The sequence below is a fragment of the Tauraco erythrolophus genome, chromosome Z (genome assembly GCF_009769465.1).
Source record: "Tauraco erythrolophus isolate bTauEry1 chromosome Z, bTauEry1.pri, whole genome shotgun sequence".
Classification (NCBI taxonomy): domain Eukaryota; kingdom Metazoa; phylum Chordata; class Aves; order Musophagiformes; family Musophagidae; genus Tauraco; species Tauraco erythrolophus.
Window position 1 is genome coordinate 44,189,654 of NC_141496.1, and position 23,065 is coordinate 44,212,718.

Here is a 23,065-nt window from a genome sequence, read left to right on the forward strand (position 1 = left end):
AAGTATTGACCAGTTTTGTAAGCTGACAATTAGGAAACGAAATGTGGTATTTATTCTTGTGCTTTGTATTTGTATGTAGTATAGAGGCTGTGGGTTTACTTTTTTTCTTTTCACGCAAGCAATACAATAGGAATATTTTACAACTGGGAACCATAATTTCTGGACTAGAAACCCACTAGTTTGGGAGGTGACAGAAAAAAAGACACTGAGCTTTTTGCTATATAAAATATTCTGTCTTTTATAAACAAACAATTGTTATTTTGACATCTTTTTAAAAAAATCATCAGCCAGGATACTGGTCCTCCCTTAAGCCTTTCCTTGGTTTCATGACCTGCTGTGCTGTTTTATCCTGAAACAGCAAGATCATTTAAAATGAGTACCGATACTGTGAACATACTTCTGGTGCTTTTCTTAAACAAACACAGAGCTTGCAACCAAATGATTTCCCCCCCACCCCTCCAGTTCCTCCAGCATGTGATTTCTGTCCGTGGACACTATCGTTTTGAACTTATTTTCAGGGAATTGTAGCAAATACAGTTACATATACCCGTTAACTCAGTTCTGTCAATTGTCTCCTTAAGTGCTATTGAAGAGAGGAAAACCCTGCTGAACTGAGTGTTCACTGTGACGAGGGCAGCGAGCTTCTCTCAAGGATGCTCTCTAAACCTGGGTGGGTGCATGGCGAGTCATCGTCCCTACGGAGGAGCTCCGTACCTGGTGAAGCAGACCCACTGTTGAGACACGGCGATCGGTGGTGAGCTGTGGCTCTTGTCTGCGGGCAGCTCGTTAACGTAAGGCTGTAGGAGGAGCAACGCCAGCAGCGCAGCTTACTAATGAGACCGTAAGTCCCGTAGCTGCACCCCTGAGCTCTGCGCATCTGTACCAAGATGAGTTCTGGCTCCCTCCACCTCTGGGGGGAGCATGAGACTGGGAAGAAGAGGTTTCCTGAGCAGAGGGAATGGTCCCTGTACCTATGGCGAGGTGGTCTTGCACCTTCAAAGTTTCACCCCAATATTTGCTCCCTGAAACGAACAAGGGCATCCCTGGACTCCCTTCCCAGGAATCTGCATCTTTATTTTCTTTAGCCTAGAGGCCTGTGTTTTGCTTCTGCTGTCTCACTGGAAGCTGGTGACATTGATCACCCATCACAAGGCATCTCTTCATGCTTTGCCACATCCTCCCCTACAGCCACAATCGGCCCTCAGCCTTCGAAGTGAAAATCCAGTTGTTCCCCTGGAAAGGGGATTTGGTGGTGGGGAGAGGCCAGACAGGAGTCCTCTGCGCTAGAAGCGATCGCTTTCAGCCCCTCTGGCAAAAGTATTTGCATGTATCAGTCCGGGACAGCCAAACTTTCCACCCAGCAGAGTTTTTTCTCTTCCAGAAATTATGGGCGCTCGTAGCCAGCAGCACACGTTCAGTGTTGTGGTGACACGAGGGCAATGCAGTTTACTTGCCTCTATTATTTCATTTGCATGCTACCAAGCTTAGGTGTTTATAAGTATACGCCAGTAATACATATCTATCTATATATAACTATATCAAATGCAACAAAAGAGCACTACTACAGAGTTAACTTCGTCTCCACAAAAAGAAACGCTCAGATCCTTTCCCATGGCAAAGACTGGTTTTAATGAAACTGTGTATTGAGAAATAGTTCAGCATTAGCATTTGTGATTATAATCAGTTTGGGGTTATAGTGCAGGTTTTCTGAACAGTTCATTTTAAAAGCTGCCAGTTTGGGCTTTTAAACTCCGTACTGATATTACCTGAAGGAAAATATAGTAGCATTGATGTGTTTGGCAACCGAAAGGCGGTATCCTTGTCATGACTTATCAACCAGTTTCAACAATACCTGGCTTTCTGTATGTTAACCACTTAAATGTTACCCTGCTTCTGTTTTATAGTGACTGTGAGGCCTACAATGCAAGTATATAATTATTTTCTCATTAAAACAGAAACCTGTGTTGTGTTTCTATAAAGCTGCCTGTTTCTTCACGTTCTCGCAGGAAGGTGCACCCCTGCAAGCAGCACATGGCTGGAGGAGAGTGGCTCGTGTCCCACCTCCCAGGGCAGTCGGTCGCCCCTCCCTCGAATCTGCCTTGGTCTCTTTGTCTAGAGGCAGAAGAGGTCCCTCCTTCTCCACTCACTTGTGTCAGCTGCAGACAAGAGCATCTCTGGGTATTTCTTTCCCATTAACATGCTTGCTGAGGCCAGATCTGCTTCATGAGGACTTGCATGAGCTTTCTTACGATGCTTCCTTCACACTTGCATGGCCCCTGCTGTCCTGTACAGCAAAGCACATCATTTCAGCCAGTCATCTATTTCTCACATGCCCAGCTGCAGAATCCAACAGCTCATCCATTGCTGCAGCCCCTCACTCCTGCTTTTTGGTCAGCTAGACCAGGAGAGATCCCATTCCTCACCCCTGCTTGGAAGCTGCCATCACATTTGCCTGCAAGAGCTGGAAGGTGCCAGGGAGGTGGGTGCGTGGCAGCCGAAGACCAGCCACAGGGACTTGTTGGAGACTGGCAAGGTTCACGCCAGCCTCTGCAGCCCCCCGTGCCAGGAATAGTCGGACGTTTCATTATAACCCTGCTCCGCGGCCACGGGAGGAGGCTGAGGACTCCAGTGGTTTTGGTGGGAGTTGGCTGGGGCCGAGCACTGCAATTGAGTCTGTAACACCAGCCCTCCTCTGCCTTGTGCACACAGTATCGGAAATGCCTATGGAGAAAAGACAGATACGGATTTCCTTTCCAGTTAGTAAATACTGCTGGAAGTCAGAAAACAGGTTAGAAAACAAGCCCGATGATAATTTATGTACTGATTATGTCTATGAAAAAAAGAAGTAATTGTCAACTCAGAAGAGGCTTTCACTCTTTCCTTTGCCTTTCTTTGCTCCGTGCTAAAAGGGGTAGAGTATTGGTCTTACTGGCACGCAGTGGGAAGGGGAACTCCTCAACCTCTCCTTTGGGTTTTCTGAGAATTAAAAGTGGAAACTGGATGATTGCAGGGGAGTATTTAGACATTACGAAATTAACACGGTGACACCAGCAGGTGGCTGGAACTGAATTCCAGTTCAGGAATTTTTGCAATGCATTCTGCTGTTACCAGCTGTTGGTATTTGTTTAATAACACAAACTTAGGACGTCTAAAACCCCTGTCACCCCATTGCGTAGCCAAAATGGCACGCACCAAGCTTAAGAGTATTTTTACAAAGTAGTTAAGGACTATAGAAGAGCCGTTTTATCTATTGTTTCCAGCACAGTCCCATATAAGACTATAAAAGAGAAGTTTATCCCATATACTTATCCCACTATTTATCCCATATAATTATGCCACTACTTATCCCATCTAAGTAGTTAAGGACTATAAAAGAATAATTTTATCCATCATTTCTGATGTAGTCCTGTATAAGGTGAGGATATCTCACCTCTAGTAGCTGCACATGGCTTTAAGAGGCCTCACCGCAGTGGAAAAGCAAATAGAGAGGCAAAGGATCTCCTCTGCAGTGGTGGGTTTGATTAAACTGCTTTATAAGGAAGGAGAGCATTTGGTACAGTGTTTTCAGTTGTGAGTGGAAACAGAAGATTAAAAAAAAAAAAAGCACAAATGGGGTCTACAGTGTAAGAAAGCCAAGTCAGAGCACCACAAGCTTTAGTAGGGGAGGGACCAGAGCTACAAATATTGACACGGAGATTAGCACTAAATGTGACTTTCAGTTATGTTCTTGTTACTGAATTATTAACTAGGACAGACAGTCCAGGAAACTGTTACGTGGACATGTTGAAGGCTGCGTTGGATGAGGCTTCGAGCAACCTGATCTAGGGGAAGGTGTCCCTGCCCATGACAGGGAGGTTATAACTAGATGATCTTTAAGGTGCCTTCCAACCCAAACCATTCCATGATTCTATGATTAGCACTATGTGGGTTGAGCCCTGCCCTCCTCCCCAGGTTAAAGACAGAACAACATCCCAGTGTTTCACATGGTGCAAAGCCAAGGGGCAGGGGCTGTCCTGTCACATCAGCAATAGTACAAGGGGAAAAAGAAAACAAATTAAAACCCAAACTAACTAACAAACAAAAATCCCAAATGACAACAGGAAAAAAAAAAAAATGCCATCTACATCTCAGGGTCTGGTGCTAGCCGTAGCTGAGCCCTTGTTAACTGGCAACCTAACCCACCGCTTCATCAGTGGGGTCTCCACGAAGAAAGCTTTTACAGCGAGTGCTGGACATGGTGGCAGTGTGGGAGCTCCTGCTCGGTCCCAGGCACATGTCATCTGTGCAGTGAATTCAGGGCGGTGTGCCACCAGCAGCTGGAAACGCTTTGGGCTGCGTTCCAGTCTCGACTGTGGCATCAGCATGGAGAAAAAATAGATGAAGGAGGAAAGCAAGCATGTGAAGCTATTTTGTCTCGATCTCCGTCACTGCGAGCTGCCTGGGAGGACGGTGTGGTGGGGATCTGTGCAGCACCAGTGACATCTGGAGGGCGGATTGCACGGACCGTGGGAAGACCTTAATTTCCAAGGGTGTTCCCTGGAAGCAGAATTCTGAGAGCAGCCGATACCCCAGATGGACGTGCTGGCGGCTGTCAGTGCCAAGCTCACTACAATGGCACCTGTGCTACTGGCACAGGAAGCCCTCCTGGGCTTGGCTGCAGGAAGATGTTGGGAACAGAACCGTGGCACATCCCACGAGCTTCCCAGTGGGAGATAGTTGGGATGCGGACCACAGTAAATGCTGCTGTGTTTAGTGTACACACCAATGCCCTGAGCATGCCTCCTCCCATATGAGCTTCTGGGGAGCACCAGAACCTCCCAGCCAGCCCTCGCTGGCAGCAATCGCAAATTCTGCATTGCCTCGGCAGGCAGTGTGGTACAGGGCTGCAGCTGGGTGTACAAAACACTTCACAAGGGGCCATACTGCACTGAACTCTTGCTGTGGGGACTGTTCCTGTCCCGGAAGGTGTCTGCAGGGCAGGGGGGAAGAGTAGGAAGCTGGAAACAGCTCTGTGAAGACAGCAGGGTTTCACTTTGGGCTGCAGCAGACAGACCAGAGCGATGCACTCACTAGAAGCAACACTTTGGGGGTCACATGCAGCAAAAGGCTGTGGCTCAGTGCGAAGGACACTTAGGTACAGCTGGCCCCAACAAGCACTTCTTCCTCTTGTAGCGTCAAGAAAGCTGAACTCTCTTGGCCTTACCTTAAAAGGAGCATCAGGTCCTCAAGTTGCAACTGAAATACAAGAAGCTGGGAAAACGCTAGCAAAAACACGCAGGTAATGGCGTAACCCTGGTGAAGTAGTTCTTCACAGCACTCACGGAAGGCTTCGAAAGTGTTGCAAGCAAATAACCAGTCATTAGGAAGGAGGGAAGAGCTCAGGACTCTGCTAAGTGTCATCTGCATGGAGAAAGGTGGAGTTTCCTGATACACAATGGGAATCGACTTGCTGTGTAGCTTTGTCACCCCCGCATTGCATGGAGGAGGCAGAAAGTATTCAGCCCTACATAATTGGAGTGAAAGAAGGAAGGTGCTGAAGTAGGGCGCTTGCTCACTCCCTGATAAGGCTTATTTGCTTCTAGGAGTGCAGCTTTGGAGCACGGCATCGGCCCAAGGCGGACCCAGACTTTCAGAGCATTACCCTTTCCTGAGATGGCTCCCTGTCATCTCCTTGCCCTCTGCTGTTCCCTTCTGGTTTCTATATGATGCTACCTATGCCCAAAACGTGGCTGGATTTAGGCAGCAAGACTAGATGGCTCCCATGAGCACGAGTATCTCACCCTGCTTCCACTGAGCCTCATGGGATGGAGAAGACCCTCAATCAGACCAAGTCCCCCACCACAGGTCCCTGACTGACCGCCACTGCAAGGCCCCATCAGCCTCCAGTCAGGCTCCTTCCCAGGCTGGTTTCCTCTCCTCAGGTATTTAACCGGATTTAGACTTCTTTACCAAAGCACCCCATGGAAGATAGATAAACCAAGACCCATGGGAGAAACCTTAAGCGAACCATATCCAAATGTACCAAAGCCCTTAGATACCTAAATATCTCTAAGGACATTGTCCTTTGAGGGCTATACAGCACTAAACTCAGCTGGAAGCCCACAGATTGGGCTTGTGTCAACGCACTATAAAACAATGTGGGTATGTTAGTGAAGTTGACTTGAAAGAGTGTTGGGGCAAAGCCAGGTGGAACAAACCTTCTCTTGGTTGCGTTACTTATGCAAAAAGGGTGGTGATTACAGCTTTTCTTTAATGCTGTGTTTGAGGAAAACAACCAAGGCAAGCTCCATCCATGGAGTGCTGCAGAGAAGACAAACTGAGTTTGTATGAGGTGAAGAGGGTTGTTTTTGAAGGGAAAGTTAATTGCAAGTTGTGGGACTTTATGTGTAAAGAAAGTGAAAATTTCTGGCAGGAATGGAGGGAGAGGGGAGTAAGTAAAGCAGGTCAGAGGGGAGTGGTATAAACAGGGGAAAACAGAAAGATAAATGGCAGAAAATCTTGCTGATGGGAATTTTTCATGCAGGGAGCCATTTCTGAAACCAGCTGAAAGGACATGCAGACAATGTTTGAGCAGGGATGGAAACTGTATGGCAAAAAGCATATATACCCAAGCTCTCTGGAAACCAGACAAAAAACTCTGCCAGTTACAGCATGGGTCTCACATGCTGCCGGGTCCAGACTATGGCGGTGCCAGCTCAACTGTCCTTCTTGGCCACTGTTTGTTGAATCAGACTTCAGCAGAAGAGAGTCAGGAAATAGCTGAATGATATCATTGCTCATGAACCCTATAATTTATTGACAGACTCTCTGAGTTTATAAATTAAAAGATAAGTCAATATAGTCTGCCTAAGCTTTGCAGGATGTTTCCAAGGAATTTATTACCAAGATGCTCCAGCACTAAAGGATCAAAATAGCATTTCAGTGCCCCAAAGGGCTTTATTTTTCAAATATTCCTTAATCTCTTGTTCCCTTCCTGTACAGAAGTATTGAACCAGTGTGGTTTTAAATGTCAGGGAGGTCACCCTCTGGGTTTACTCTGTAGGCATCTGCCTGCTTTGCCCTAGGCTGCCCTGGCTATGTGACTCCGTGGCAGAGGGTACCTGAAAGCTCATGGCCAGACATGATCTGTTGGCTGGTAACAGCTCCCACTGCCATCTTGGAGATGACACCCAACCCAGAATCCCTGAAGGCGTTGAACTGGGATAGCTACTGACCCTTGGAAAGTGGTTGTGTGGAAGTGCATGACATGGCAATGAGAGGCACGAGCCCACGTCACCTGTGCTTGGTCCAAGCCAAGCAACCTCATCTACAGCAGAGCAGGAAAAAGCAAGGTCTTCTGGACGGAAGAGCGTGCACTTAACACGGCCCTGAGCCATGTCCTCTTGTTTTCAGCAAACGAGTGTCCTCAGGTCCTGCAGCAACTGGGAAGCTCATCAGGTGTTAGCAGTCCTTCAGGAGGTGACTGCAGCTGGCAGTCCTCCTTTCAGGGGCATCACTGGCACTCAGCTGGTGATGGAGGTGCACTGTGCAAAGCCATGCTGAAATGGGTAAAGCAGTTCAGAGCTGTCCCTGCTCTGCCCATGTGTGGTTAGCAGGAGGTGTGAAACCACTCGGGGGAACTGGCCAGGAAACACAGAGGTTGCAGCGGGAAGAGGCAGTGCCACTCTCCACGAGTACGGGCAGTTCAGCAACAACACGACGGGGCATGAAAGCAAAGCCTTAGTTCAACAAAGCTTTGACTACCCCAGAGTGCTGAAAAGAAAGGGCAAGGGAGTAGCAAACACCAGTTACAGCAGCTGTCGTGCCACGCAACTTGAAACTTACAGTTGTATATACATTTCTTTATGCTTGTTAGACATTAAAGAACCGCAGCCTGGAAAAAGTTAGCAGCAACAATATTGCTGGTAAGCTGCCCAGACCTTGTTTCCTTGGCACCTTTTACCCAATACCCCTCTTCAGCTCCAGAATTTCCTACAGATACAACAGGACCCTTCAGAGAAAGGAGAAAGGCGTAATATTTTAGTCTCATTAATGTCTTTTTGTACACATACTGTAGTCCTAAGGACACACGGAATCTGCCAAGCCTGTTTATTCACTAGCTGCCTGGGGTGCTAGCTAAAATTCTCCTGAATAGCATCCAAAGAGACCCACATTGCTCTCTCTACATGAGATTTCTCCAAAGCCTGGAGCTTTCTCCTGGAGCACCTTGTCTGACGAAGAGTTGCTGGCCTGGGGAACCTCAGATGCATCTGCCCTCTGCATGGGGATGCAGAGCCTCAGCAGCCCTTGCTGCTTTCCAGGAAGGGCTCTTCCAGCACTGGCACTGCAGCTTGCCCACCCAGGCACAACTCTGCTCTCTTGTCTGAAGAAGATGACCCTACAGGTACCATTTTCCACTATGTGGTCCCCTGTAGTCCCCCAGCCACTCTCATGGAGGATATTGGTGCCTTTCCCTGCTGTCCCAGAGATCCTCCTGGGACGTCCTACCAGCCCAAAACAACTGCCCCTTCCCTCAGGCTGCAAGCTGGATAATTAGCCAGGTGTGTCTGCTGCACGTGTTAAAAAACAGGGTTGTCCCTCCTGCAGTGCATTGGGGAGTGTTCACAGAGAGACAAACAGCGATACACACCATCATACAACCTCGTACCCCGAAACCACCTTGGGTCAGGCTCAGCAGCCACCACCAGCTGCATTGAGGGGCTTGCTAGTGGTCCATGGAGGACCTGCCCGGCCCTGAGCAGATGGTGCTCCATAGCCAGGGAAAGGGTTTGAGAGCTTGTTATCAAGTTTCTTGTGTTTTTTTATTTCTGAGCTGCAGAGGTTCAGTAAACATCCCACACTGAACAAGCTGCCACATGGAAAAAGAGGGCTCATAAATGTCGCCAGAGCATGCTGCAGCATCTGCAGCTTTGGGGTTGTATATGTGGTTTCTTGAGGGTTTTTAAACAAACGACGCGAATGCATTTGACAGGATGTTGTGCGTAAAATAGCCCGGAAAATTTAAACACCCGAGTGACTAAAACCATAGTTAATCTTTCTTGCCTGTTTCTGTGCTCAGCACCTCACCCAGCAGAGCAAACAGAGAGAGGCTGTGAGGAGCGAGTTACCATCTGCCTGCTCTGAATGTCCAGGGTGGCTATCACCGAGGGCCTACTGCAGGTGACGTCTTCAGCGCTTGCTTTACCTGCCTTCTAAATGTAAATTTAGCCACGCAGAGGGCTACCTGAGATCCACCCTGTGAAAACAGATGGATTACCAGGCTAGAGTGTCTCCAGAAGAACTAAGATTTAAAGAACTATTTTACTTTCCCTCCTCTCCTCAAAAAGCACTATGCCTGACACAAAACACAAGGCAGAGCCTGTATCTTTAAGCGTTTATGGTGCTGTTACTTGTTTTCACCTCTTATGCTGGAAAATGGGGTGGATTCATCGCTTTTCTCTCCACTGTCCTGATGTCCTCTGCCAGCTGTTGTTCTTACCTCCAGGAGCTGAAGGCTCCTGGAGACATATTCCTTCCCTCCAATTGTACCTGGCTGGGGCTGAGCTATCTAGCAAAGTTCCTACCAGCCCAGAAAAATTAGTGCTCCTCTTTCCCTTGCTCTTCTTTTCTTCTTTCTCTCTCTCACTCCACAAGGATGAGTGGCTTACTATTTGTTTTTCCTCCTTTATTCTTTCACAATATGCTCTGTGTATAGTCTTCCTCTAACTCACATCCACACTTAACACCCAGTTCCTCTCCAATTTCATAAATCTCAAGTCAAATTTACTGGCACACTCTTTTTGCAGAGCTTTTACTCACTTTTAATGCCTTTTTTCAAACTTACTATTATTTAAATGTGTTTGTAGGCTTTTTGGTACCCATTCACCACTGCCATAAAAGTTTCTAGACCTACCTAGAAAATGAAAGTGTGAAGTCCAAAATTATTTCTAAATAGCTTTGGAGAGCACTTGGGAAAAGGAGGACAGTTTTTGGTTTTGAACCAAGTTTTTACAGATTACCACTGTAATTCATTCAGTAGTAAAATTTTTTAATAGTCATGGTTTTGCTAGGGTTATTTCATTTTTCCAGACTGTCCACTTTTGCTTTATTCAACATATGATTGCTTAAGCTGTAGTTCTAGCATAGTTTGTTTCATCCCATTTCTCAACTCCATTGCTGCCTGCACACTCTTGAACTTTGCAATGCTTCCATGCCAAACCCATATACGCTGACAGCAATTTTAAAAAGACATGAATATTAATGAAAAGGAGGATATGGACACACACAAAAAAATCATTTAGCACCAGGATTATCTGGGGCTTATCTAAATACTACAGCAGGATTTCTTTTGTGATCCAGCTGATCAGGCAGACACCAGGATCCACAAGCAGCTTTTTCTCTTGCTTCCATGGAGAGGATTAATGCTAAGGTAGATAGTTAGCTGTCAGCACTATTAATTGACAAAATTCCTTAAGCTTAAGAAAAAAAGAAGCCGACTCACCGAAGAGCGTGTGTCGAGGATGCTGTGTTTTGGCTTTCCAGCAGAGGGAGAAGCCCACAGGAGACTACAACCAGGTAAGCAGGAAGCTCTGAAGTGAGAAAAATAGACAAAAACATGAAATTTGGGGCAGAAAGTAAGACAATGGAGGTTTCTGGTGCTGCTTGGTCAGCCGGCATCTGTCTCAAAGGAAACTGGACAGTGCTACTGTTTCCTGCTCCTTGCTGCTCTCCCATGTTGTTCTCAAAGCTGTGGGGAGCATCTACTTCTTCCAAGGGAAGGCTGGTGGATTTCCCCTATCCTGTCATGGAGTCATCCCTCCTCACTGTCCCTCATGTCAGTGCACCACATGAGGTCTCTCCATGGAGCAAATCCGTTCCCCAGCTTTTTTGCAGCCTGCACACTGCCCTGGGCTCTGCTCGTGTGAGGCAACAGTTGAGGCCTCAAAGTGCGAGGAATGAGGAGTCACATGGATGAGAGGCACCATTGTTCAGTGGATGAGGAATTGGTTGGATGGTCACATCCAGACGGCAGTGGTCAATGGCTCAATGTCCAGATGAAGATCAGTGACCAGTGGTATCCCTCAGGGATCCGTACTGGGACCAGTACTGTCTACTATCTTTATCAGTAGACATAGACAGTAGGATCAAGTGCACCCTCAGTGAATTTGCAGATGACACCAAGCTTAGTGGTGTGGTTGATGTGCTTAGTGGTGTGGATGCCATCCAGAAGGACCTGGACAAGATCCAGACACGGGCCCACGTGAACCTAAATGAGGTTGAACAAGGCCAAGTGCATGGTCCTGCACATGGGTCAGGGCAATCCACAGTATCAATACAGGCTGGGGGATGAAGAGAGCAGCCCTGTGGAGAAGAACTTAGGGGTACTGGTGGATAAAAAGCTGGATATGAGCCAGTAATGTGCCCTTGCAGCCCAGAAGGCCAACCGTGTCCTGGGCTGCATCCAAAGCAGGTTGAGGGAGGTGATTCTGACCCTTTGCTCTGCTCTTGTGAGACCTCACCTGGAACACTGCGTTCAGCTCTGGAGTCCCCAACACAAGAAGGATGTGGATATGTTGGAGCAGGTCCAGAGGAAGGCCATGAAGATGATCCAAGGGCTGGTGCACCTCTCCTGTGAAGACAGGCTGAGAGAGTTGTTCAGGCTGGAGAAGAGAAGGCTCTGGGCAGACCTTATTGTGACCTTTCAATACATAAATGAGGCTTATAAAAAAGATGGGGACAAACTTTTTAGTAAGATCCACTGCGATAAGACAAGGGGTAATAGTTTTAAAATAAAAAAGGTACATTTAGACTAGATATAAGGAAGAAATTTTTTACTGTGAGAGTGGTGAAACACTAGAACAGGTTGCCCAGAGAGGCTGTAGATGCCTCATCCCTAGGCACATTCAAAGCCAGGTTCAACAGGGCTCTGAGCAACCTGGTGTAGTTGAAGATGTCCCTTGTAATTGCAGGGTGTTGGACTAGATGATCTTTAAAGACCCTTTCCAACCCAAACTGTTCTACAATTCTGTAGGCTCACACTGCCTGTAGCCTGGGCTTCTTCCTCCCATGAGCAGCAAAGGAGAGCAGATGTCCCCTCAGCTGATCTCAACATGTCTGGTGGTGCTGCACCTTCTGAATGCCAGACTGCTAGCCCAGGGCTCTCGGTGTCTGAGACACCTCAAGGTGCACCCATAAGGGCATGGCCCTGCTTTTTATCATGGCAACGGCGGACTTAACAGCTGCTGGGCTACAGACACGCTGCCACCAGCATTGTGAGTTTCCAAACAGCCTGGAAGCTGTTTTCTAGAGCCGCTGAAACAAGGCTGATGGGGTGGCCTTTTACATCCAGGCATTAGCATCTACCATGGGCAGCTCTGGATCCCACAAGACGACTGCCCTGGACCAGGATGCTGCAACCCCATGGAGATGCAGCAGCTGCCAGGAGTTGCTCCCCCCGCCCCGTGCACCTGGCTTTCCATGCAGCCTCCACTCCCCCTGCAGCGCCCCAACAACACGCGCCTTGCGAAGATGGGGGCAATACATAATTAAACACCAGCCAACGAGGAAGCCAACCTCCCAAACCACAGAGAAAAAGAGCACAGCTTGACATGACTGTCTGTGGTCATTTATGACAAAGACTTGTTCTCCAAAGGAAAACAGGCCATTGCCAAAATAGCTGCTTCTCCCCGGTGTTTTCAACCAGCTCTTCCTCTCTCTGGTGCTGTGATGCGACAGCAGCTCCATCCGGGATCAGACCAGGGCACTTCCCGGTCCCCAGATGTGTCTCCCTGACCCGTCGCTGCCACGAAGCCACAGTGTGCCTCAGGATGATCCACGCATACTGTGGAGGAGGAGGAATTACAGAGCTGATTTACCGCCTCAGAGATGAAATGTCTTGCCAGCGACAGACTGTAAATCACAGGTCCCGTAAGCAGGCTTAGGTGAGAGTCCTGCGAAGAGGGCTTATGCGTCCATGTTGGATTGCAGTCTTGGATGTCAAAAGGACCTTTTTACATGAGGAGAGCTGAAGGCCAAGCTCCAAAATGCTGGTACCTGCCAAGCCCAGCTGCCCCAGCATAAAGAAACCCCTACAGCAACGCTGTTGAAAAAGAAAAAGCAATGCAACTGTCACAAATGATTTAAACAAAAAAAGAAAAAGCAATTACTGCATAGGAATGTATAACATCATCACAGGGAGACATTAAACACCTTTATTTGGCCAGACTGACAAACGCCCAAGAGCTGGTGCAACATGGTGGTGACCTGGCCTCTGGTGGGTCTCCATATAAGATGAGTCTAGGGAGAGATGCCCTAAAACAATGTGTGGCTTTTCCAACAGCCTACACCCATGTGCTTTTGTTTTTAGACTAATCTTAGTGATTCTGTAGGTGCATTTTTCTTAAATGTCAAGGGCCGCTCTCTTAAGTCTCCACAGTGGTTATGCCACACGAACATATTTTAGAGTGGATACAAATGTCCCTATAAATATTAGTAATATGAGAACTGGGCCCCATGGAAAAGCTGATGCTAGAGAACAGTAATTTTGAAGTCTTTGTGGCACCAAATCAATATGGTATTCACAAAAAGTATTTTGCGCTGGGAAACGTTCTGGAGCCTGGTTTAAACTCTTACCTTAGCACTCACTGTTTTGCAGTTACTGACGTGAAATTATATCCTTCCACGAGAACTACTTCTGAAAAGTACACTTAATGTGAATGAACACTCAGAATATCCTGGAAATACATATGTAATTCATGAGATCACTAATGGCATTTAGCACAGTTCATTAGCTATCTCAGCCTGAACAGCATTAAGCATAACACACTATCACCTAAATGTCAAGAGTGTCAGATGAATAAGGCCATGCAGCCTGTACACGCAACCAAGTGTGGAGGAAAAATATGCCTTATTTAAGAGTTGAGCAGATCTGCAGTCTCTCAAGCGCAGTGCCTGTAACATACCTCTGCACTCCAAAAGAACTAATGTCCCAGATGGAAGCTTGAATGGGACAAAGTCATTTATCTTTCCCTCTCATGGCTGGTGGAAGAGGCAGGGCTCCCTGGGTGAGGTGAAACGTGGCAATTCCTCTGGTTGCGCTCGTTGCTTAAACTGGTCACAGGCTGACGCTTCGGGGTTTTCAATAAAGCTGTCTGGAATTTCCATCCTCTGGAAGTATTCCAGGGTTTGGAGAAAAAGATTTGTCCCACTTCTGAATAAAAACTAAAGAAACTAGACACCTTTTGCAGAAAATCGGGGTGAGGGAAGGGGAAAGCGAACTATTGGAACAATCCACATTATATTTTACAGCTGGCTAGGAGTCTTTTGGCCTGACAGAAAAACAAATTCTCTGGTGAAAGTGAAATTGTCTAGCAGCAAATCATTCTAGCAGACAGTTCCCTACTCCTTTCCCTTTTAGTTCTTGGGACTTTTTTCCTTGAAACAAAATATAAAACAAAAATTATTGCACAACTGAACTAAGAGTGAAAAAATGAAACTCTTGAGCCGTGAGTACACAGACATTGAGTAAATGTCACCTGAATCAATACAGAGTGCAACAGATGGAGGTTTTAACATTGTTCTCACAAATTAATCATTCATTTATTTTTTAAAGTAATCACCATATATCTTCCTAGAACAAATTGTTACTCTGCCTGATTCATTAAACCAGCGCAGAATGAGATCATTAACGTTTAAGTTAGCATTTTTGAGGCTGCCAAATATCCCCCAAGTATTTCCTGCAGCTGGGGCTGCAAGCATCTTCCTCGGAGCTGGCAGCCTGTTTGCGCCATGTCCTGCTCCGAGACCTTCTGCCTCTGGTCAGCCCCACTGTCGTCCCCGCAGGGACCCCGAGCTCCTGCGGAGAGGCACGGCTGCTGCCCTCAGGACTGGAAAACGCTTCTCCAGAGGTGGGCTTTCACCCACCTCAGCCTCCAGTTCAGCTGGATGATTATTGGGGCACAGTGGTCACCAATGCCTTTGGATAAATCGGGACTTTGCTCCTCCTCTTGGGAATTCCTGCATTTTAAAGCGAAAGGATGTGGCAGGCAGAGTGGCAGCCATGGGAGGCAGGTTACCATGAATAGGCTTTTTCCCCTTTAATTCCTTTTTGGTGTAATCTCCTGACTGCATTATTGAAACAACAATGACATAAGGGGCACGATGTAGGAACAGGGCAGATGCGAGCAGGTAAGAGCAAAAGAGCCAACAATACATTTAGGTAGAAGAAAGGGAAAAGAGCTGGCGGTAAGGGGAATTCACAAAGTATCTGGCAAAAAAGCACACAGCCATCCCCTGCCCCCAACAGCCACCCTGAGAGTCCTCTGACACATGAAGGATGTCAAAAGGGGAAAAAAAACACCACCAAAAAAACCCACCAAACAAAACCCAACAAACCAAACAAAAACCAAACCACCAGCCCAAATTGCAGCATTACTTGATGAGGGTATTTTCACTTCCTAAACTGGGAGAGAGAGAAATTCCCCTGGGTCATCTGACCTCTGCTGAAACCACACCAGGAAGAGGAGCAGCAGCAGTTGGCGAAAGCAGGGCGTTCTCCAGCTCTACAAAAGTCTCCCATGCGTGAGCTGGAAATGAGAGCAGCACGGGGATGTGCATGCATGTGGGTATGTGGCAAGGCTAGGTGCAAACATCCTCCCAGTCAGATCATCTCTTGCACAACTCTCTGACTGTGCAGCTTGGCAGACCTTTTGTTTTTCCCTCTGCTGCTCCTCTCCAAGCATTAGCCCAGAGCAGAGCTTCTGAAGAGACGTTTCCTCCTGCTTATCTGCCTGGGAACAGCTCTCACCAAGAAGAGGCGGCTGCCGGCAGCATGGTGGGGATGATGGCGATGAGGACGTGGATTGAGCCGGTGGTCGCTGGTTCTCAAGTGGCCAGCGCTTTCTACGACACAGCCCTGCTGCTTGTGGTGAAGGACTACTACAACCACACCAATGCCACTGCTCCCTCCCATGCACTGGAAGATGCTCAGCAAAAGGCTGTCTCTGATTTTTACATCGTCTACAACCTAGTCCTCGGCCTGACCCCGCTGGTGTCAGCCTATGGGTTATCCAAGCTGGGGGACAAGATGCATCGGAAGATTCCCATCTGCTTCCCTCTTCTTGGCTACTTGGTTTCCAAAACTCTCCTGCTCCTCCTGATCCTGCTGAGTTGGCCGATCGAGGTGATGTATGGGGCTGCTGCCTTCAATGGGCTGACGGGTGGTTTCACCACGCTCTGGGCAGGTGTCATGGCTCTGGGATCCCTGGGCTCCTCCGAGAGCAGGAGGTCTCTGCGGCTTATCATTATTGAGCTGGTGTATGGCCTGGCTGGCTTTCTGGGCAGCATGGCATCTGGCTACCTCTTTGTCGGCTTCAGTGACCGCTATCGAGAGGGCACCGTGCTGGTGGGCTGCAGCATTGCTTGCTATGCTTTCTGCCTCCTCTACAGCATTTTTGTCCTGACAGTCCCCAAGCCAGCAGCTTCTTGTCCAGCCAAAGCCAAGAGCACAGAGGAGGTGGGCAGCCAACTACCAGCCCACAAAAAAGCAGCAGCAGCAGGGAGTTCCCAGCCTTCAGAGAGCAGCAGCTCCACTCCAGTATCCCCCTCGAAACTCATCATCATCATGCTGTTTGTGGCAGCAGTCCTCTATGACCTTGCTGTGGTGGGTGCAATGAACATACTCCCACTCTTCTTGCTCAGGGAGCCTTTAAGTTGGAATGCCGTGGAGATCGGCCATGGAAATGCTGCTGGGTACGTCATCTTCATCACCAGCTTCCTAGGGGTATTTGTGTTCTCCAGATACCTGAGGGACATTACCATGATCATGATTGGAGTCACATCCTTCAGCGCGGGCATCCTCATCATGGCCTTCGTGCAATGGACGTTCCTGTTCTACATTGGTGAGTCAAACAGCTGCTCATGCGAGTGCACCCAGAGAAAGGGGCTGGGGTGTTTTGGCAACAGAAGGGCTTTTGCTCTGCTTCACCGCAACTTTCAGAGCAGGGAGCTCAGCAGACCATCACACGAGCAATTCCCAAGAGGCCTTCCTTATCGTTCCCCTCTCCCCACATTTCACTTTGTACCCCTTACACTCAGCACCCCACAATATCTGGAGGAGGCATATGCTGCTGCCTTCTGCCAAGGCTTAGTTTAAGGCCAGTTGACTTGTAATTCATTACTCAGTCACAGCTCAGATCTGAGCAGGGGAGCAATGCTCACGCCGCGGTGGGGCAGGAATTGTTGCTGGCTACCTGTACAAGTCGGACCACATCACTGCACTAGTGGGAAGCACTTGCTTCTTGCAAGGTAAGGCTTCAGGCTAAAACAGAAACAATTTGGCCAAGGTATCCTATGAAGCAAACACCTTAAGACGCAATTTATTTTTGTTACATTAAGGCATTTATGGCTGATGGGAAACTTCACAGTGAAACATTGGAGCTGCTTTAGCAACTAAAATATCATGAGAATGTAGCAGACAATATCTTACACTATGTATAAATGACCAAGTGACAGGTAACAATAAGATGGGTCAGCATCCCACGACGAAGGAAAGGCAAGTTTATTGTTGGGAGGTGGCCTCCACAGGAACAGAGAAAACAAAACCAAAGAACCGCATCCATTGTAGCAGCGAGACAGATCATTCACATCTGATAAAACCAACTATCATGTGTCGTACGGCTTTGAGGTTTAGCTTCCGAAAGTGAGAGACAGATCTAAGAGAAATTGCCTGAAGTGATTTCTCTGTCTGCCCCTACAGGCAATGAGAAATTGAAAATCAAAGTTATTATAAAGGGAAAGATGGCAGGACATCATATTTCTGTAATAAGTCAAACATTGAATGAAATTTTCAAGATATTTTGTTTGCTTAGGCAATCAGGCTGAGGAACAAAAGATAAAAAACTAAAATTATAAAATGCTCATTTAATATTAAGTCCATCATGAATGCATGTTGCTACACAGCGTGCAGGATGCTTATTCCCTGCATTGCAGAAATACCTCGGTACACTAGACATGGACCAAGTCTTCACTGAGGTTGGTTCTGCTGACAGAAAGGTAATTCCATCTCCCTAAAAGTTTCCACACTAGACAAAGTCTAAAATACTGCAAGCCAAAAGCACTGAGATAGAGAACAGCTATAGTGTTATAAAGGTACTGTTGCTGTCAAGGCCACGTAGCACGGAGTGTTCTCTCTGCTGGTTAGACTCAAATCATCAGCCTCACTGTCGCAAAGGATGGTGCTATATTTCATCTACACTGGGGTTTCAGCCTGAGACCAAGAGACCACGGCTGGTTTAGGCAAAGAACCTCTGCCAGTGGGAGCAACAGGTGGCTCATTCACCAGCACTTGGATGAAGTGAGGACCTACCTGCTTACAAAAGATTTTCACTTCTTTCTGGGACTCAAGGGATAAGAAAAGGTGAAGTAGAGGCCCTGCCTAAGCCAGAGGCACATAGTCTTCAAAAGCAGTGGTTATTGTGTTGGGAGACAAGGAGCAGGAACTGATTATAACTACATATTCCTTGCATTGCAGCACGGGCAGTGATGCTTTTTGCCCTCATCCCCTTACCAACCATCAGGTCCATGTTATCCAAGCACGTCGAAGGATCATCCTATGGTAAGTACTTTGGTTACCTCATCAACCAAAACATCCTCAAACTCCTCCATTCAGCCTAAGGTACAAAGAGAAAGGTAAGTTATTGATGCAATCTGCACTTTGCATAATAAAACCAGAACAGTCAGCACCACAAATGGGAAGGGAGGAGCACAGAAACTAGGAGGACCAGATTGTCACATCCAAATTTCTCATCTTCGGTTGTGTCATCGTTTATCCACGAAATTTTCAGCACATGTTTCAAGAGATTATTATCAGTGTGCAGCTCAAAGGCAGTGAAAATATCTGAGGTGCTGCTCAAAAACACAGTGCTCCAGGGAAAACCAAGAGAAGCAAGACGTTGGGTTGAAGCACTGTGATACATCATTTGTATTTGGCTTCTTTTACTTCCAGTTTTGGCAAGGATAGATTTCTTTAATCTTTTTTTCACTCATGCTCTCTAAATATGTCTCCAAGTGTTACCTGGCAATTTGTTCCTGTTAGACTGTGATTTAACTAACAAAGGATAATCTTCGCATAAAATTGGCACTTTGCTATAAAATTGGAGCAGAAATTCTTTTTCCATTAAAATTTTTATTAGAAAGTAGTAAAATGCAAGTATTTTACAACACTATATTGAAGACTACCATTTTTACCCCAACGAGCTGGATTTAGACCCAACAGACAGGACTGGCCATGCATCCCAGTAGCACCTCAGGCCCATGATCACTCGTGTCTCCTCCAAACATGTTCCTGCAGCCATCTTTTGCATCCTTTTCCCTTCTGCCATATGGCCATGGCACTGCTCTGTCACCTGCTCATTCCTACTGCTTGTGCTCCTCAGCATCCTCGTAGCAAACTCGCCTTACCTGCCACAAATAGCGCAGCTCACACCCCCAGTCCATCCTAATGTTGTTTTCAACCTCCACCAAGAGCAGAGGAGCATAGAAGCTGCACCTGATGACAGCAGGAGACTAGCTCTTGAGCAGGACCATGCGGCAGAGCAGCCCTTGCCTCCTGATCACTTCTCTGGTGGTGGCCACTGGTGCTGTGAGGATGGAGAAGGCTGTCGGGGCAGCAAGCTTGGTGCACAGCCCTGACCTTGCTCCTGATCGGCACATCCTGGCAGGGCTGGGTTACCTCCCCTTCTCCCACTTACCATGGCAGAAACAGAAGGGTGCACTTCAGAAAAAAAAAAGCTGTTTCAGCCAGAATTCAGTTTCTGCCTTTCCTCCGCCCTAAACAGAGGAAATAATTTGTAAATCATACAAATCACATGCACCTCCCCGTTTCAGGCATTATTATCATTTTAACCCAGTGGATCAGTCCTCTGGCCTCTGGCAGAAGCAGAGCCTGACTAAAATCTCTCCTCTCCTGAAGATGTTCACCCAAGACTACTTTTCTACCTCCTATGCAAAGGAGCGCTTATTACCCAGATTATTGCTGCTTTTCCAAGCAGCTACCTCTACATCTAGAATGTTTAAGCAGACAGTAGTCAGATCTTTTGTCCTCGGACTAAAAGAGAGATAAATCATTTAGTTCTGGTCCAGAACAGCAGCAGATACAAGCTCATGCCATCTGGTGTTTGTGAAGCAATGACCCCACCACTCTTCTACACTGCGGTGATCCCAGATTCTGCAGGGAGGTACCAGAGATGGTGTTTTTTTTTTCTCCCCAGTAACAAAATATGTTCTTGTTTTACAGGTAAGGTGTTTGTCCTGCTGCAGTTGTCTCTAGTCACCACGGGAGTAGTGACATCCACAGTCTACAACAAGATCTACCAAAACACGATGAACTGGTACAGCGGCTTCTGTTTCATTTTGTCTTTTCTAGTTGGCTGCCTGAGTCTCCTCCCTTTGAGGTAAGAAATAGGAAGGGTTTTGTCCAAAACAATATGCTGTATTTTCTCCATGCTTCCTGATTCTAAGTCTAAACTGTATAATACACACGGGAATAATAAAGACTTTTATGAATTTAAAAAGAATTGGAAAAAGAAACAAAAATCTTGCAGAAATGAGTTGACAAATATCAAGGAGATTCAAAGAATGAAAATTGCAAATAATCTAGCCAATGTTTTTAATCTTCTTTTTGTTTAACATAACACGAATTGCTGTAGGAGGAATATTTGGCGGAATTTAAGAGCTGCTAACCCCAGGGGACAAAGCCTTCACACAAATGTAGCACTTGATACTGCAAAAATAGTAGTAAGTAGAATGAGGGAATAATCCTACACAAAGTAAAACATGTTTTAAAAAATACATTACAGGTTACTTACTCATTGTGATAGAAAAGAATAATCTGAGTCTCCCTTGGGTGTTTTTTTCAAAGAGAAACCATTACCACATAGCAAAGGCAATGGCTAGTTTTCTGATCCAGTGAATTTGCCCAACTGTTCAGCTACGGAGCAACTGACAGGTACAATTTCAAGAACAAGTTTTAAGCACAAAACCAGCTTAATTTGGAGAGAAAGCTGAAACAGCATCTCCATCTACTCTTCCAGAATTTTTGAAGGATCTCCTTCCAAATCTCACCCTGCCTGTTGTCGCCTCCCCAAGATCCTCCAGCTCGTTACATTACTAGGAACAGCAGGACTCTTCCAGGATGAAGTTAAAGTGAATCGTGATAATGTCAGTATTTAATCTATGCAGCTACAGTGTTGTCTTTCAGATATAAGGCAGGTACTGGATAGTTTAATGTCTGATCCCAGGCAAAATTCTTGACAAGTTTTGCTGTCATTAAATAAAAAAGTAATATCAGAAAGTCTAAAGGGACTACATACATTGTCTTCAGCGTTATCAGTTAGATAGGAAGAAAAGAAAAAGTGACACTATGTAAAAGCTCCTACACCATCAGCTCTGCCTTGTCCAGAGCACCAAAGGCTTTCTGGGCTTATGAATACACATGATACCTGGCGTCAGCAGGACTACGAGTGCGGGGAAGGCTACTTCATACTCACCATTCCCCTGGCTCTGTTTTCCTCCTCCTGTTTTCCTGACACAAGAGTGACTGGTTTCTTACACACAACCCTGCTGTTCTACAGGGAACCACTGCCAGCTACTCAACTGCTTTTTAGCACACACTCACCAGACAGAAGTTAGCGCCATTATCAGCACAAACACGGGGATTAGGACTTAAAGTCTGAAAGATGACAAATGGTGCCAATTTCATCACTCATACACACGAGTTCATTTACAGAGAGGCTGGCAGACCCTTAAGAGGAACTGCGTGAGCACTCAAGGAAGCTCTGGACACCTCAGCAAAGTTTAAGCTAAAGAACTGATGAGGAAAAAGCAAACACTAGTTTGAGAAAGTAGCTTGCTAACTCTCTCGTAACCTGCTTTTTTATTGCTCTTTACAGCATCGTGGCCATCAAACAACGTTTGACCAGTGGCTCCCTTCAGATTCTGACCGAATGACAGAGGCTGTACCAGCTAAAGCATCTTTTGGTCTTTACCAGCACTACTCTCCTAAGTTGCCGAAGTGGAAGGTTTGCCAAGCATTAGTGCCCACGCTTACCATCATTACAAGAAGCATCGCATTTATGTTTCCACGGTGTGCCACAGCCTCTCGGTCATGAAGCTCACCCACAACAAAGAAGTCTGCCTTGTTATTTTTGCAGTTCATCATCTTACAGAATATACTATATGCGTTGGCTATTGCACACCAGCAGCCTTCAGAGCATTTTTGCTAACCAGCCCAGCAGGAAAGCAAAGTGCAGTGACAAGAACAGGGGGTAGGGGCTAAAAGGGCATTTCTAGACACATCGTTCATTGTGGAAGGGAAAAGCAGAGGATCAGTTTTCCATTAGTTTCTTTGTGTCTGTCCCTTCAGAAACCTCAGGGCAGTTCTGTGACTTTAATAAAGCAGGGGTCTGCAAGCCACATGTGCATGGCTGTCCGCAGGGCACACCTGTCCTCCAGGTGCTACAGAAGACATGTCAGCCCAGCTGATCAATGTTATGTAGAAGACTACTAAATACAGAAGTATCACCATAAAAGATATGTAAGATTAAGACTTTTTTGTAATTTGTACAATAAAACATTCTTGAACACATGTTCACGTCCCTGACTCCTGGAAAGTTGCCCCACTGTCCCTGGACAGTGCTTTAACAGAGCTGATGAAAGGACACCTATGACTCAAGAGCCAATACTGGTACTTTACACGACCAGGATGTACTGCTCTTGCAACAGGTTAAGAACAGGTAAGTGCAGCACACTACTCCTACAGGCTTTACAGAGGCGTAAGGACATGGATACGAGGTTATAGTCACCTTGTTACACCAGCTTTATGCTGGGTGAAATCCTTAACTGAAAGGAATGTCATACAATATAGCAACCCACATAAGACGCTGTCAGCTGAAAACAAACATGATTCAAAAGACTGGCATGCCCCAGAGGGCTCAGGGCTTAAATTCTGTGTCTACTTACATGCTAATTGAATTAACAAGGATTAAGTGGCTTCCAAGCTCCTGAACTAAGTAAAGACAAGTCAAAAGCC

At 46.6% G+C, this 23,065-nt stretch overlaps 1 protein-coding gene across 1 annotated transcript; it reads left to right on the forward strand.

Moving 5' to 3' along the window:
- The first annotated feature begins 15,805 nt into the window (after nucleotides 1-15,805).
- On the forward strand, nucleotides 15,806-22,169 carry SLC46A2 (solute carrier family 46 member 2). Its single transcript, XM_009992390.2, has 4 exons — nucleotides 15,806-16,877; nucleotides 18,509-18,592; nucleotides 20,273-20,429; nucleotides 21,927-22,169. The coding sequence occupies exons 1-4, from the start codon at nucleotides 15,809-15,811 to the stop codon at nucleotides 21,982-21,984; spliced, it is 1,368 nt and encodes a 455-aa protein (XP_009990692.1). The 5' UTR covers nucleotides 15,806-15,808; the 3' UTR covers nucleotides 21,985-22,169.
- The last annotated feature ends 896 nt before the right edge of the window (nucleotides 22,170-23,065 follow it).